Source organism: Argentina silus (genome assembly GCF_951799395.1).
Source record: "Argentina silus genome assembly, chromosome: Y".
NCBI lineage: Eukaryota > Metazoa > Chordata > Actinopteri > Argentiniformes > Argentinidae > Argentina > Argentina silus.
The window spans coordinates 1,792,081-1,810,000 of record NC_139654.1 but is presented as its reverse complement, the minus strand read 5'-3'; the positions used below and the strand labels follow the sequence as shown (position 1 = coordinate 1,810,000).

At 41.4% G+C, this 17,920-nt stretch overlaps 1 protein-coding gene across 1 annotated transcript in view; it reads left to right on the top strand.

Annotated features, from left to right (window-relative positions):
* LOC310823896 (uncharacterized protein) overlaps window positions 1–17,920 on the top strand; it is a 427,663-nt gene that overhangs the window by 36,490 nt on the left and 373,253 nt on the right. The window contains exons 15-17 of the mRNA XM_083696835.1: window positions 603–776; window positions 968–1,141; window positions 1,257–1,303. Of these exons, the coding sequence (XP_083552961.1) occupies window positions 603–776; window positions 968–1,141; window positions 1,257–1,303 (395 nt within the window). The remainder of the gene's footprint in view (window positions 1–602; window positions 777–967; window positions 1,142–1,256; window positions 1,304–17,920) is intronic.

Here is a 17,920-nt window from a genome sequence, read left to right as displayed (position 1 = left end):
GTCACGACAAATGCATCCATGGTTGCTTGCTCCCCTGTTGAGAGCAACTATAACTCTCACGTATGCATTCTTATCATAATGCACCACAGTGATCTTTTGGCTGCATGAAGCTGCTCTCTGCTGGACTGGGGAGTCCACCCTGTCAACTACAGACACTGAGGTGAGGTCTCAGACTATTCTTGTTGTCAGACACGTCATTACTAAGTGTCTGTTACATTATCAATGATACTCTTGTTGCTCTGCAAGGCTCAATGATTGAGACAGACAATGTCCATTATCTTCCAATCAATTCCTATATCATGGTTGTGTGTGTGTGTGTGTGTGTCTGTGTCTGTGTCTGTGTCTGTGTCTGTGTCTGTGTGTGTGTGTGTGTGGTGTGGTGTGGTGGGCACTCTCTCAATAACCTTTCTTTCCTCAATTCCTCATCAATCTGGCCTGAGATCAGCTGATGGGGCTACACAACCCAATAGCAATCAAATATACCAGACTGAGAAATACATTGACTACAAACATGCCTGTGATTGGCTTGAATCATGAATTCTTATCATAATGCACCACAGTGATCGTTTGGCAACATGTATTTATTTGTATTCCTCATTCAGGCTGAATGGGTGTCACCTCACAGAGAGATGCTGTGAAGCGTTGGCCTCAGCTCTCAGCTCAGACTCCTGCCAACTGAGAGAGCTGGACCTCAGTAATAATGATCTAGGTGACGGGGGGGTGAAGCTGCTCTCTGCTGGACTGGGGAGTCCACACTGTCAACTACAGACACTGAGGTGAGGTCTTTTGGGGTGCAGAAGCATGAGTATCTCGGGCCATTATAACACACTAGTTTGAATGTTCTTCACTTGAATACAATGTTTCTAGCCTTTCAACTGCTAAATGAAGAGGATTTAAAGCTGCACATGTACATTAGAGACGAATAATCAGATTCTTGATATCAGATGGAGTGACACTATTTCCCCAGGTTGTCAGGCTGTGGAGTCCTAGAGGAAGGCTGTGTTTCTCTTGCTTCAGCTCTGAGGTCTAATCCCTCCCACCTGAGAGAGCTGGACCTCAGCTACAATCACCCAGGAGACTCAGGACTGGCGCTGCTCTCTGCTGTACAGACAGATCCACTCTGTAAACTACAGACACTGAGGTAAATGCTGAATATGTGGCTGGACGTATCAATGAGATTAATCCACAGTATATATTTTCCACATGATCATGAGTCTGTCACCCAACCACTGTGGGTTCTTCTGTGGTTGAAATAGTGTGGACCATGGTGGAGAGTGCAGGCTAAAACCTGGGCTGATCAAATGTAAGTGAATTAGCAGAGTTCAAACAGAGCACCAGTATTGAATTCATATGTAAATCTAAAATATTAGTAAATGTGAATTAGTTGTATCCCTTGTAAAACATTTTAAGTTAATAAGTAATATTTTGTGAAAAAAAGAATGTTGCCATAACAAGATCACATTGTGAATATTGGGATTCAATCAATCAATCAATTGTATTGATTTGTTGATTATTTTTGTCCTCTCAATCAGATGCCTGTGAGCTCACACTGGACCCAAACACAGCAGACAGACGCCTCTCTCTGTCTGAGGAGAACAGAAAGGTGACACGGGGGAGAGTGAAGCAGCCGTACCCTGATCACCCAGAGAGATTTGAGCGCTATGCACAGGTGCTGTGTAGAGAGGGTCTGACTGGGCGCTGTTACTGGGAGGTAGAGCGGAGTGGGGAAGGGGTTGTTATAGGAGTGACATATAAAGGAATCAGCAGGAGAGGAGAGGTTAATGACTGTGTGTTGGGATTCAATGACAAGTCCTGGAGGCTGTTCTGCTCTGATAACAGTTACTCCGCCTGGCACAATAATAACAGGACTGTCATACCTGTCCCCTCCTCTGGCTCCCACAGAGTAGGAGTGTATCTGGACTGGCCGGCCGGCACTCTGTCCTTCTACAGCGTCTCCTCTGACACACGGACCCTCCTGCACACATTCCACTCCACATTCACTGAGCCCCTCTACCCAGGGTTTGGGTTTTGGCTTGGGTATGGCTGTTCAGTGACCCTGTGTAAACTAGTCTCAGGGAGAACACACTGAACACCAAAGGCTCAAAGATGACGGATCATAACATGATGCAGTTGGATAGTGGTGTGTTTTCACTGAGATGTTGGATGTACAGATGTTCCCTCTCCCAGTGTGTAGGGTGTAGGGTGCAGTGTGTAGTGTGTAGTTTGTAGGCTGTAGTGTGTAGCGTGTAGTGTCTAGTGTCTAGTGTCTAGTGTGTAGTGTGTAGTGTGTAGGGTGTAGTGTACAGTGTGTGGTGAACAGTGTGTAGTGTCAGTGTAGCTCTTGAGATGAGTAGCCCTGCCTGAGACCTGTCAGCCCAAATGTCTTCCTCGGACCACAAGGAGAGAGTGGATGTATAGAAGAAATTCAACTGACGGTGAAACAATCCAGATGAATGATGAGATGATCAAATCAGACTGATGATGAACTCTGAGAACAACACAGGAGAGAGTGTCTGTATGTATATAAGAGTTGGTTAGATTGGGTGTTTGACTTGTGATGCTGAATTACTGTTACACTATGAACGGCGGCGGAACCAAAAGACGGCGCTCAGGGGTATGATTAGCCTGAAGGCGTATTTAATAATAATAATAATAATAATAATAATAACAAGGGAAAGGGGTAGGGGAGAGAAGGAGGGGGGTAATCAGATAGAGTGGTTGTGGGTCGGTCCAGGGTTCGGCAGGCAGGCGGTAGTCAGACCAGCAGGGGTTCGGCAGGCAGGCGGTAGTCAGATGAGCGGAGGTTCGGCAGGCAGGCGGGTAGTCAGACGAGCGGAGGTTCGGCAGGCAGGCGGGAAGTCAGACGAGCGGAGGTTCGGCAGGCAGGCGGTAGTCAGACGAGCGGAGGTTCGGCAGGCAGGCGGGAAGTCAGACGAGCGGGGGTTCAGCAGGCAGGCGGTAGTCAGACGAGCAGGGGTTCGGCAGGCCGGGAGGTCCAGTAGTAGGTCCATGGAAGGGTCGACGAGGGGAAACACCAGGGAGGACGGGGTGTCGAGGGACGCAGTACGATCTGGCACTGGAGAGAAGATCGGGCAGGGTTCTTATCGGCAGGTGATTGACGATAGGGAACAGGTGCGCTGTCTCCTGGGAAGACGCTCCAGTGATGACCGCCGCGGCCTCGAGGTGGTGCCAGAGGGTTGGTTGGGAGGGGGAACCGTAACAATTGCGTTGCTGTGTGTAAGGTAGCAGGGAGTGGATGTGAAGACAGCTCTCCTTCTCTGTCAGTACAACATGGACAGTGTCTTCAGAACATCCTAATCTACACAGTGTGTAATTGATTCCTATGCAAATCAGAGACCCTATAAAAACAAAGATATTTTTTCCAATATGACATGAACTATTATGCTTGCATTAAGATGGAATTAATTCAACTTATTGAGTGATTTGTTGATGACATGTTTGCATTTTAGCTAATTTTAAGACTGCCATAGCAAACGGTCTGAATATTTATGTACATGAGGTATTTCTGTATTTCAGTTTTAATAAATGTACTGAAATTTCAAAAATCGTGTTTTCGCTTTGTCATTCTGGGGTATTGTGTGTGGATTGATGGCAAATTATTTTTGTTTAATCCATTTTAAATTGAATCAAAAACACAACAAAATGTGGAAAAAGTGAAGGGGTCGGAATACTTTGCAAAGGCACTGTTAAATATCTAAAATATCTGAACAACATGCAGTGTGCTTGAACCCCTGATCAGACACAAGCACTAGAATAGTCTCAGGAGTGCCAACGATGCACGGCCTAAATCAATCAATGGTGTTAACCAGAAAGTGCACAAAAAAAGGATCCATAATGGTGACAAAAAGCCATAGATTAAATAGGTGGGTATAAACCCTGAACACCATAGATTAAATAGGTAGGTATAAACCCTGAACAGCATAGATTAAATAGGTAGGTATAAACCCTGAAAACCATAGATTAAATAGGTGGGTAAACCCTGAACACCATAGATTAAATAGGTAGGTATAAACCCTGAACACCATGGATCAAATAGGTGGGTAAACCCTGAACACCATAGATTAAATAGGTAGGTATGAACCCTGAACACCATAGATTAAATAGGTGGGTATAAACCCTGAACACCATCGATTAAATAGGTGGGTAAACCCTGAACACCATAGATTAAATAGGTAGGTATGAACCCTGAACACCATCGATTAAATAGGTAGGTATGAACCCTGAACACCATAGATTAAATAGGTAGGTATGAACCCTGAACACCATAGATTAAATAGGTAGGTATGAACCCTGAACACCATCGATTAAATAGGTAGGTATGAACCCTGAACACCATAGATTAAATAGGTAGGTATAAACCCTGAACACCATAGATTAAATAGGTGGGTAAACCCTGAACACCATAGATTAAATAGGTGGTTAAACCCTGAACACCATAGATTAAATAGGTGGGTATAAACCCTGAACACCATTGATTGATTTAGGCCGTGCAAAATTGGCACTCCTGAGACTATTCTAGTGCTTGTGTCTGATCAGAGGTTCAAGCACACTGCATGTTTTTCAGGTATTTTATAGATGTAGCCCTATGGGAATTTTGGGTATTTCCTAAACTCGTATTTTTATTTTGTTTATTTTCTTTTCAAACATGTTTTCCAGAATGTTAAAAATGTTTAAATAATGTTTACATGCATTAAAACTATGTATTAGTTAAAATGCACTTACCTGGAGTGAGGACCAATCAGGAGTCGGGGGTCAAAGTTCAGGAAGTGGGAGGAAGATGGACGTTGGGAGAACACAAGGAGAACGAGACCGGAGGAAGAAAGAGAAGGACATGAGTGAGAACTGCGACATTAGAAGTTGGTAAAACACCAAGTTAATGCGTGGTATAGTAAATGTGCTTCAAGACTGCACGAAGAGTGAGTTTATAGACATTTTATTTGAAGTTTACAGGGTAATAGTTGACGGTTTTGAAGAGTATTAGAGTATTCACCAAGGAGAAAGAGCGGACGGCTAGTCAGCGCGAGTTAGCTAAGAGGACTTTGCCAGCGAGTAGCCTGCTCGGTTGCCCTTTTGTGCATCGTCTGAGGAAGCACTTATCTCCAGAACCCTATCTGCTTTGCTGTCGGACGACGTCTTCAACCACCGGCATCGCCAGAACCGCGTTGTCGCGGCGTGGATGAACGACAACGACCAGCACTACGGCAGTGAGTTTCTTTTGTTTGCTGCGCCACGGCGCGAAGCGACCATTTTGTCTCCACGATCCCGAGCAACGTTACGGGCCTGCCACGTGTCCTCCTTTGACTGTGACTTGCGGTTTGGGTACCGATTCATATCATTGAGCATTTATTTAGTCATTTGCCGGCTTAGCTTTAGCTTCAAGTGAAACTGAATGTGTGTGAATGTGTGGTCATTGAACTGAATTGTGTTTATTTGAATTGCACTTGAAAAGCCAAATCAAATCATTTTACTTTTATACTCAAACTGTTTATATGTAACTACTATATCTTTCAGTAAATAGCTGAAACTTATTTCTGTTGAAGGCTTGCATTTCTTTGGGGTAATGTGAAGGTGTAAATGCTAACAAGTAGGTAATAATTAGGTAATTACATTAGAGCATTAATTAACACTAGAGAGAGAGAGATCTCTCGCTACATAGGAATTCGGGGAGCGCACTCCACACTAATAGCCAGACACGCTAGGGGGCGCTACATAAAATGGGGGCACGTCTGGGATCTTAATTAATGCAATTAAGTAATTAGTAATTTAATGCCTAATAGCCGTTAGCATTAGCCGTTAATTTTGTTAGAAATTAAGTCAAATACTTTACTGAGAAGCTAAAAGCCTAACCAAATCATTTTACTTTTTTTTACTTTTATACTCAAACGGTTTATATGTAAATACTATATTTTTCAGTAAATAGTTGAAATGTATTTCTGTTGAAGACTTGCATTTCATTGTCTTAATCATATTGATAAGTTTGATACTGAAAGTAAGCTAATGGAAAAAACGGTTTACATTTGCCTGATTTAAAGTAAAAGTGCTGATTAATGATGACCGGTGACATTTCTATTGAAGCTTATTCCATGATTAATATTGTTAGCTATTTAAAATAGTTAAAATATGAATGTAACTTTAAAAGCTAAGGCTTATTTAACTAAGCACAGATGATAGTTACATACATTTAGTGATTTATTTCAGTTAGCTATATAGTCACAATTGACATTTTGCATTAAGTTAAAAGCCTAATGGTAGGTATTATTGGGGTAATGTGAAGAGGGGTAAATGCTAACAAGTAGGTAATAATTAGGTAATTACATTAGAGCATTAATTAACACTAGAGAGAGAGAGAGATCTCTCGCTACATAGGAATTCGGGGAGCGCACTGCTACAGGAGTTTGTAATGCTTTCGGTTGGTCTGATGCTCATGGTCAGGTGCAAAGAGAGCATGACAGAACAGATGGTCCTCTGTGCCTCAGTTAGTAGAGCATGGCGTTAACAACGCTTAGGTTGTGGGTTTGATTCCTGCTGGGACCATCTACACAGCAAAATCGACAGACTCAAATGAACTCTAATCGAGTTAATTTCAACACCTTTAAAGTGTCTGGAGGGGTCCACTACCCACAGAGTGAATTTACGACTTTTGAAAGTGTTGCCATGTTTACACTATAATTGAGTTAATATCAACTCTTTCTATAGTTGACATTTAACACTGGTTAACACTTAACACACCAGTGTTACATGTTTTCAACTCCAGTGCTTAGTGTTCTCTCTGTGTGATTTGCTATATATATATATATATAAAACTATAAAAGGAGTTGCCTCATTAACACTATAAAGTGAAAATATGCTACTTTACAATTAAAATAAAGCATTTAAATATTTAAATAATTCGTAATAAACCAATTAAAAATAAGAATGACATACAAGTTGATTGCTTTATAAAAAACATTTTTTATTTTGTTATCATCCAGATCTTGATGGCAGATAAATGACAGAAAAACAACAAAGACAATTTAAATGTGCACGTTACAGGTCATCCACGCAGATAACAGAAAACTCATCCATTTGGTCTTCTATACAGTAGGCATTAAAGTGGTCATCATAGTACATTGTTTCTACATTACAGGCTATTATGAAAGCACGCTCTTCGTATATAATAATATCACAGATCTTTTTGAAAGCAGGGAGATCATCGGTACATCCAGTGCATATGAACAAATCAACCTGGTACTCAGTACCATCATTTCTGTCCCAGTTGGTGCTTGAAACACTTGAACATGCTTCTAAATATAATGTCTGACTAAGTTCTTCCCCACCTTGCAAGGTGCTGATTGTTTTTGATGTTGTAGGACCAAATTCAAATCGTCTAAAACAATAATTTTCAAATTGAAACACCAGTTGGCGCTGATGCTGTTTCACCAATGATTTGGTGAGATTTTTGAAATCTTTACCACATCTTTTGAAAAATGTGTGTTTGGCTTCAAATCGCATGCACCACATATGGATAAGAGGGCCAATTTGTTGTATGCATCTCGGATAGTGTATCATCAAATGGTGCTTGGGGATCAACTTCTTGTCGAGAAACAATGCTTTGAACAGAGTATGGTGATCACAGATCAGATGTTTCAAGTAAGATACCATCCCATCAGTTATGGTGTAGGAAAACACTATATTGACTATCTGTATTAGAAGCAGAAGAAAGTTCCAGTGACTGTTATCCCTTTCAATGACATCACCCAATATAAGTGGAATGTTGCGCAGAAGACACCATGACTGGACGGCATTCTGACCCAGGTGTTTGCTCTTATCATCCATCTTTAACCCACTTGGTTTGTTTTTATGTTCTGTGGAACCGTAATTAAAGCTCTGTATCCTGTCTGACAATGAGTTCAAAGAGACATAGGCCTGTTTAACAAGGTACTCAAAAACCAGCTTAAGTTCATACTGTACCACATCCTCTAGCAAATCATGCATTATATCAACAGCATAGTTATCAGTTATGGAAATACTCTAATGAATTGAGCACACATGACTTTTTAACACCATATAATGACCGCAGTTCAGGATTTTCATTTAGTGCCCTACAATGTTCAGTATGAGCCTCTTTGGAACGGAAAATTAACCCAGGATGATTCTCAGTAAATACAGATTGCACTTCTTCCTTACTCATTAAACAAAACCTACAGAAATGTGCTATTTAAAGCCAGATTATCTCCTGTTACTTGAATTACTGAGCCAAACAATGGTTGTTCAAAACAAGGAAGCTGTATTCCTTCGGTTTCTAAGATTTTCAGGTCATCAATAAGAGGCTTTAGTATCACATCAAAACCATATGTCTTCAGATCTTCAGTGTAGAATAGAGCTGCAAGATGTATTAGATACTGATTAGTATCAACCTCTTGATCCATGCTGTGACTATGCACCTTGTTGTGGTGCTTTCGGAAGCCACTTGTAGTACAAAATGATAATGGACAACCTAGCTCTCCACATTGTAAACGTAAAGTTTTGCCAGGATATAGACCATGTTGAAATTTTAGATGTTGACAAAGAACCAAACAATTTTTGTGGTGCGCTTTACATACAAAACATGTGAACATCTTGAAGGCTGTTTATAAATGCAGTCCTCTCGCTGCAGCAGTCTTGCTCTAAGTTCTTTAACACGTGGGCTCTACTTTGCTCTTCCGATATCGATGTTGTAAATTGTGGTTTGGATAAATGTGTAGAAATTACAAAGAGCTTCGTCATATGAAAGACTGAAGACGTAGTGAGTTTTGAACAGTTCATCAAAAGCCGCCACTGATGTATGTGCCTTGCATGGTATCGGTTTACGGTCGATATCAAGGTAGAACCGTTGGATATCATTCCTTTGCTCACCGATGCAGAGGAGGAATGGTTGTTTTGTGTCAGCAGTCTCAAGGAAGGTAGTCACACTAGCTCCTTCCTGTAGGTCAGAAAAGGGACAAAGTAAATATGAAAAGTAAACTCTTTTCATGGTTTTTTATCACCAAGCGTTTCATCGCAGCTTATTTACAGATGGAATGAACAAAATGAAATGATGTATGTCTCAGAATTCCAAAATAATCTGCACCTCAAAGTGCACATCTGAGGTTTAAAAATTAACTTTTGCTTAAGATATCTCACAAGATGGCTGGCTGCTTGAGCTGAACTGATCTTGGCAGTTTTTTTCTGTCCTCTTGAGGTCGGAAGGAGCAGATGCAGCAGCAAAAGGATTGACGACATATCACTGTCCCATCCTAAAGACATCACAAAAGAATGAAATTAGACACTAATGAACACTAATTAAATATTTTGGAAATACAAAACCGTCTTTACTGACCGTGGTTGTCCTCAGGCTGAGGTTCAGTTCCTGACAGCAGCTCAACAATGTACTGATTTGGTGGAAGAGTCTTGCAGTCTGCGATGACTTTTGGCTTGAAGAATGTTGACCACTTTGCCAGGAATTTCTGAGACACTTCGTCACCAAACATCATGGAGAAATCCTGGTCGATCTAAAAACAAGGAGACAATATTTTGACATACAGATTTAAGTATAGATGACAAAGGGAAATGGTGGGATCAAATACTGAAACTACTACAAAAGCTAAAGATTTTCTTACCAATCCAGGCACATCAAGGAAACGAAGGAACACATCCAGGACTGATGATGATGCATCCTCATCATGGACCATCTTCTGTCGATACTCGAAAGTCACTCTCATTTTGTCTCTGACCACAGATTCATCAGTTGAATGTCTGATTGTAGATATCGCCTCCCTGCACTCCTCACCAAATAGCTGTTCACAGGCCAACAAAGATTCTCGTCTGGTTTTTGGACCATCCTGAATAACTGTCTTGGAATGACCCCGGGAGCCAGCAGAGGTGTTGCGTTGAACCGTCTTGATCCTCCAAGCAATGTAGCCAGTGTTACCCTCAGGATCATAGTAGTGTTCCTGTTTAAGACAACAAAACCAAGGCACACATATTCATATAAATTACTCAACACAATAAGTTTAGACACTGACAATATAAAACTTTACAAAAACTAGTGGGAAATACAAGGCTGAGAAACCTATATACTCATCTGAAACAGGATTTAAATACAAACAAGTAAACTAAAAAGGGAAGAAAGTATAGAAAATACAATGGTTTGGGTTTTCACATAGAAAACAAGAACTTACATATCCTTGTTTGGAGAATGGATCTTGGAGGTACGGAAAAAGTGTCACAATTCTCAGTGCATAATTGGTTCTCACACTTGGCGGTGGAATCCTCCTTTCAAAACAAATCATAGTTTATGCTTGAGCCCACCTTGTAAGTGTGTATGTTTTGCAAGGGAGAGAAGATGGAGATACATTCTTACCCATGTAACTCCATCATATCTGCAACCAGGATGTTCACCATCTGTTTACGTGTTGCATCCGGTAGTGTTGTCGTCTTGTCATACTCCTTAAAGATTTCTCACCCTTCTGATTGGCCCTCAGAACATTTTCAACTTTCTGACAAAACATGTTACAATGGAGGCTTGTAAGGAAGCTTGCTTATGGAAATTTAAAAGAGGATTTTTGTGATTTTTTTCCCCCAAAAAAACAATTCACTTTTCTATGGCATTCCTTTATACAGAATACCCAATATTCTTCTGCAGATATATATTTAAAGATATTATCAATAATAAAAATGACTTAATTGAGGATTTTAAATGTATTTTTTCAAAGCTTACCTGTTTTGCTTCATATTGATCCATTAACCCTGATGGGTTCCTCCTCTTTCTTGTGGACTCAAGGACAATTGTAGAATCAGATGAATGGGATGAAGCTGGGGATAGTGGAGTCTCCGCCACTACCAAGGATGAATGGGATGAAGCGACCAAGGATGAATGGGATGAAGCTGGGGACAGTGCAGTCACGACAGATGAGAATGCCTCATTTTCGACCAGCTGAACATCCAGATCTACAAAATGGCAGACAAAATTAATTTAAATGTACATGTATTCATCAGTAACAAAAGCATTAAAACAAATAAATGGAAGAATTATTATTTTTTTTTTTTTTTTTACGGTATAGTACGGTATATTATCTTTTACACATTTTAGGTACTGTCCATCTATGGATAATATGTGTGCCAAAGATAATGATCAATAGAATATCAAATGATAACTGTTTGAGGCCTCCAAAATGATAATGACAATATTTGACAAAACACTATGTGCCTCTCAGGGTTCACACAGCCTGTGATACCTCATCAAAACCCCTGCCTTTTCAAGGACTTTCCTTACCTACTGGGAAAGGGACCATGAAGGTCAAGACACCTGCCTTTTCAAGTACTTTCCTTACCTACTGGGAAAGGGACCATGAAGGTCAAGACACCTGCCTTTTCAAGGACTTTCCTTACCTACTGGGAAAGGGACCATGAAGGTCAAGACACCTGACTACAAGCTCATCGAAGACATCTCCACCCACCTCTGTTCCTGACACATCAGTCAAGCTTAGCTTGCCCCCACTGAAACTCTCTTCCAGACTAAACTTCTCTGTTACTAGGAGAATCAAAAGTACAGTACATTGCATTAATACAATATTAATCTATTTGCTGATAGAACAGTTTGTGTAATACCTATGGGACACTAGCACCTGCAAACTAATCACTGTATTTGCAGAATATTTAAGATTGCATGTTCAACTACAGTGATAACATTAAATGCAAAACTATTTTCATAAATAAACTACAAACTTTCTTGAAGGAACTTCTTGAATATTGAAAGACTTGATCAGTCTGTGGAACTCTAATGTATTCCTGCACTCCTCGGATCTCCACTTTAACCAGCATTTCCTGTAAAAGGTTATAATTAAATAACTATTTGTTAATCAAGCCAGGCCAACACAGTCCAAATAGGAGCCAGAATCATAATGCCTCTGTAAAACATGACAGTGCTTATCAATGTGAAGAGAGTGAAATAGGTGAGGTTTACCGCCTGCTGTGAATAAAAAAATAAAAACAAAAGTGTCAAGATTAAGAATATGCCGCACTATCACAGTGCAGTGATACTGAGGTAGTTTTTATATGAAGAACTTATATAATTTATGTAAAGTCATCCTTTCTACAAACCTTAAAATCCTTTTGAATTTGCACAGTAGCCTATTATTGAAAACTACAATTGATTTGTGACCAACAAGCCATCGATTTACAGGAGAATCATGAAACAATGAGGATTTTCACCATGCATGTGCCTGTTGCATTTCATTCATTTTGAGGAGAAAACACCTCCTAGCTGCTCCACTAACTATTCTAAGTAAAAAAGTTGAAACGTTTTCTGTGGGTCTGATACCCACAATTGAAGTTACAGATATGAACAGTCCTCATATCAGGATTTTGCAATACCAACTCCTTTGCTGGACAGCAACACAGCTAACACGTGGAGGCATGTTCTCACCTAATTATTTGCTAATGTGAGCAGTTAGCTAACACAAAAGATAGCGAACATGATGTAACTTAACCTACACTGCCAAACGTTACAAACTCAACGAGAATTACCGTAAGCTTACAGTAACACCTAATAATCAGAAAAGGTATATTAGTAGAAGAAACAAACGCTAGGTAGCTGGCTAACATAGTCCTGGCTAAGCTTGAGTAAAAACTGCAGTCTAAACATCATACCAAGGTCTAAATACATATTTGCATAACAATATCACTCATGGTCATCTATTTAAATGTAAGTCGCTTTGGACAAAGGCGTCTGCTAAAAACCAGCCTAACAATGAAGACTTTTGTGTACTGTACTTGACTTGTTTCCTCATACCGTGAGCTACACATTTGAACAAAAATAACCTCAACAACAACAACAGCAATAAAAACAACCTAAAAAATAAGCGCTGTCATATTTCTGTAAGATTCTTACCTTTTGGTAACGGAAATCAGCTTCTGTGTATTTGCGTTACTATCGAGGTTAAGGTTCCGTCTCCTGAGAGGAATCTGCTTCTTTCTCTGTGTTGTGTGTAATGAACTGGACTATGACCAGGAACTGGTCATGTAAATCATCTTGCTGACTTCCTCCCTCTGCTGGCTGTGTGTGAGGGTGTGTATGTGTGTGTGGGTGTGTATGTGTGTGTGGGTGTGTGTGAGGGTGTGTGGGTGTGTATGTGTATGTGTGTGTGTGTGTGTGTGTGTGTGTGTGTGTGTGTGGGGGTAACTCAGTTGTGGGGGACAACATATTTACTCCACACTTGTTATGGTTTGGTTTGATGCGGCTCATCATGACACAGTCACACACCTGGTCCTCTGTGGCTCATCATGACACAGTCACACACCTGGTCCTCTGTGGCTCATCATGACACAGTCACACACCTGGTCCTCTGTGGCTCATCATGACACAGTCACACACCTGGTCCTCTGTGGTTCAGTTGGTAGAGCACGGCGCTAACAATGCTTAGGTTGTGGGTTTGATTCCTGCTGGGACCATATATACTGAAATGTACGCACTCACTGCAATGTAAGTCGCTTTGGATAAAAGCGTCAGTAAAATGGCAGATATGTATATATCACAGTATTCCAATAATATTATGTGCTGTGCGTATTATTATCAAGTACCATCAATGTTATTTATTTATTTATGTTTAGCAAATTTTTCCTCTTTCAAGCCATTTTACACCAACGGGGGGAAAACCTGGGGAGTGACACTCTCAGCCGCGAGCCTGTTTTTCTTTGTATTATCTGACCACCGGTTTGGGGACCAGTCTAGTAACGGGAGGGGCTGATCTGTAGGAGACGCTCTCTCAGCTGGTCCTGGAGAGTAATAATACAAATCACCTCTCACTTTCACCTCCTCCGTGAGGTGAAGGAGGTCTCCTTGTAACTCGATGAGCCGAAGATGCCCAGCTCTTCGACAGAGCACAGACGATACGTGAACTATCAGGATTTCCATGAAAGAAACAGCATAAGTAAAAACAAGTTAATCTTTATTTAAAAGTTTAACGCGAAAAAAAACACGAAAGTCTTTCAGGGTTTTTTTGATGATCATGACACCTTGTCTCCCGGCAGTTCAGGCCCTGTACAGGACCCCGGACCAACCCTCCGACTAACAGGTATGGACCTCAGCCTGCAGGGTCTTACCCTGTACAGGACCCCGGACCAACCCTCCGACTAACAGGTATGGACCTCAGCCTGCAGGGTCTTACCCTGTACAGGACCCCGGACCAACCCTCCGACTAACAGGTGTGGACCTCAGCCTGCAGGGTCTTACCCTGTACAGGACCCCGGACCAACCCTCTGTCTAACAGGTATGGACGTCAGCCTGCAGGGTCTTACCCTGTAAGCTACTTCCTAACAGGTCCGGTGTAGGTTTGTGTAGATTAGACTCACTCCGCTGTTAACAGTCTACGTCCCATAGTTCCTCCATTGACCTCCTTCACCCACTTCAATTGAACTGAAAACTCCCCCGAAAACCGTACACAGAAGTGGGTAACCTCTATGGTTAACGACTGCTCTAATCTTATATGAGTGCAAGTTGGTGTGGTTGCGGAAAGGTGTTTATCGGTAAGTACAATTTACCCAAAGGAGGTAATGATGGGCTAGATATAACCATTCTGATCCTATGATGAAATATGCACAGTAATCTATAACCTGTTATGTCACCAGGAGGAGGTAAAAACACTTTTGATGAATGGAATAGTTCAATAAAAATAACATTTTAAAAAATTGAGTTTAGAAAACTGTTACTTTAAATGCAGGTTAGATTGTTTAATAATGGCTTAAAGCATTACAGCATAGCTAAGTTATCATAAAAATGGGTTACAGACAGAGTATTAAAATATAAAAATGATGAAAATAATAAAATCTCGACCTCTATCCCTACTCTGCCTGATCTACTTGTCCTCTCCGTCGAGTGAAGCCGGTTCCTCTTTCCGCCACGGCTGTGGTAAAGAGCCGGTGTTATGCTCCCCTGGCCGAGGGACTCTGATTCCCGCAGAGTGTCTCAGCTTTGCCCCCTGAAACTGCTCTACCGGTCTCAGCTTTTCCTCTAAGTCCGTTCTTCCTCAAAGAAAGGTCCGCCAGGTCCTCTGTTGCAATGCAGTGGCGAGTCCGTTAGTCAGGATTTGATCAGAGTGTGAACTCCGGCCACGGACAACTCTCGGGCACCGGACTATGAGAGCTCCAGTTTCACCCCGGGGTAAGTTATCCAACACACTCCTTCCTGCTCCGGTCCTTCAGGTTTTAACGCTCCTCAGCGGGGAATGACCGCTGCGCTGCTCCGGGGAGCTCTTTTTATACTCTGCTTTTGATCCAAAACTCCTCCCATATGACATAATCTTTGTTTACAAAAAACAAACAGAGCGGTGTTTTAACCCTTTTGGCGGGTAGCTAGTACCATGGCTAAGCTAATCTAGTGGCTAAGTAGCTTGCTTCTAAAGTAAATAAGGAAGTGCTTTTAGGGAAGTTTCTCTGTCCCTCAACTCTCAGTGTTACAAGACCTCATCAAAACAATACATCCAAACAGTAATACAGTATAGTAATCATAAATCGAACATAAATCAATACCAGTAAATCACTCGATACTTCACATTGTTACACTTGATCATTCTTATCATTCTCATACTTGATTATGGACACATAAACTTCTTGTTGGGGATTCCCACCACCTGACCTACTTCCCCCCGTAGGCCTTACACAATAACCCCTTTTATGCAGTGATAAAACTTTGTATCATCAAAATAAACGTCAGTAATATAGTATCATACATCAGTAATCATCCCTGAGTAAGATTACACAATCAAACATTGGTATTCTTCTATTCTTAGTACTTTCATTGGTAGCATGCCGTCATCACAATGAGGCCTAAGCAGACATGTTGACACGGGGTCATACACTCACATTCCAGTTCCTCTTAAGCAGTTATGCAGTTACATATATTTGAATCAACTTATCATTCATAAGCAGTTATGCAGTTGCACATATTTGAATCAACTTATCATTCATAAGCAGTTATGCAGTTGCACCTATTTGAATCAACTTATCATTCATAAGCAGTTATGCAGTTGCACCTATTTGAGGGATAGATGGAAGATAAAATGTGTTTCAGGAACATCCTCAGCCGCGGTGTCCCTCGTCAGGTCGGGCCCCCGGCTGCTAAGCTTTTTCTCTTTCTCTTGCCGTGTCGTGGTGATTCACCAAGGTTGCTCTCGAACCTCGGGCCGATCCTGCCGTGCTTAACTGGGGAACGTTGGGAATGGTGTTCAGGCCGGGGAAAGGACGTGCTTGACTCGCCCTCGGTGACACAACTCAAACACCCAATCTAACCAACTCTTATATACACACACACACACACACACACACACACACACACACACACACATAGGAGAAGGAACAACATGTACGTTGGATAGACAGACAGGTGAAGGAATCTATGGAAAGTGAATTACAGAACATGTCCATGTTGTACTGACAGAGAAGGAGAGCTGTCTTCACATCCACTTCCTGCTATCTTACACACAGCAACGTGATCCAGCATCACAACTCAAACACCCAATCTAACCAACTCTTATATACATACAGACACTCTCTCCTGTGTTATTCTCAGAGTTCATCATCAGTCTGATTTGATCATCTAATCATTCATCTGGATTGTCAGATGCATTTCCATCAAAAAAACTATGTAAGCTTCTATTTTTTGTCACTCTATTGCAGTCCATTTTACTATCAGATGCATTTGATTTAATTTAATATAATATATATATATATATATATATATATATATATATATATATATATATATAGTAAAAAATAATATAACTACACACAACAATCCTACACACTACACCCTACACACTAGGAGAGGGAACATCTGTACATCCAACATCTCAGTGAAAACACACCACTATCCAACTGCATCATGTTCTGATCCGTCATCTTTGAGCCTTTGGTGTTCAGTGTGATCTCCCTGAGACTAGTTTACACAGGGTCACTGAACAGCCATACCCAAGACAAAACCCTGGGTAGAGCGGCTCAGTGAATGTGGAGTGGAATGTGTGCAGGAGGGTCCGTGTGTCAGAGGAGACCCTGTAGAAGGACAGAGTGCCGGCCGGCAAGTCCAGATACACTCCTACTCTGTGGGAGCCAGAGGAGGGGACACGTATGTCAGTCCTGTTCTTATTGTGCCAGGCGGAGTAACTGTCATCAGAGCAGCTCAGACTCCAGGACTTGTCATTGAATCCCAACCCACAGTCATTACCCTCTCCTCTCCTGCTGATTCCTTTATATGTCACTCCTATATCAGCCTCTCCCCCACTCCACTCTACCTCCCAGTAACAGCGCCCAGTCAGACCCTCTCTACACAGCACCTGTGGCCAGCCCTAAAATCTCTCTGGGTGATCACGATACGGCTGCTCCTCTCTCCCCACTGTCACCTTTCTGTTCTCCTCAGACAGAGAGAGGTTTCTGTATGCTGTGTTTGGGTCCAGTGTGAGCTCACAGGCATCTGATTGAGAAGGCAAAAATAATCATCAAATCAATACAATTGAATATCTTGCAATATTCACAATGTGATATTGTTATGGCAACATTCTTTTTCTCATAAAATATCACTGAAAATGTTTTACAAGAGATACAACTAATTCACATTTACTAATATTTTAGATTTATATGAATACAATACTGGTGCTCTGTTTGAACTCTGCTGTGCCCTGGTTCTTGAGTAATATCACAGTCCTATTCTCTACAGTGTTGACTTACATTTGATCAGCCCAGGTTTGAGCCTGCACTCTCCACCATGGTCCACACTATATCAACCACAGAAGAACCCACAGTGGTTGGATGACACACTCACAATCATGTGGAAAATAGATACTGTGCATTAATCTCATTGATATGTCCAGCCACATATTCAGCCTTTACCTGAGTGTCTGTAGTTTACAGA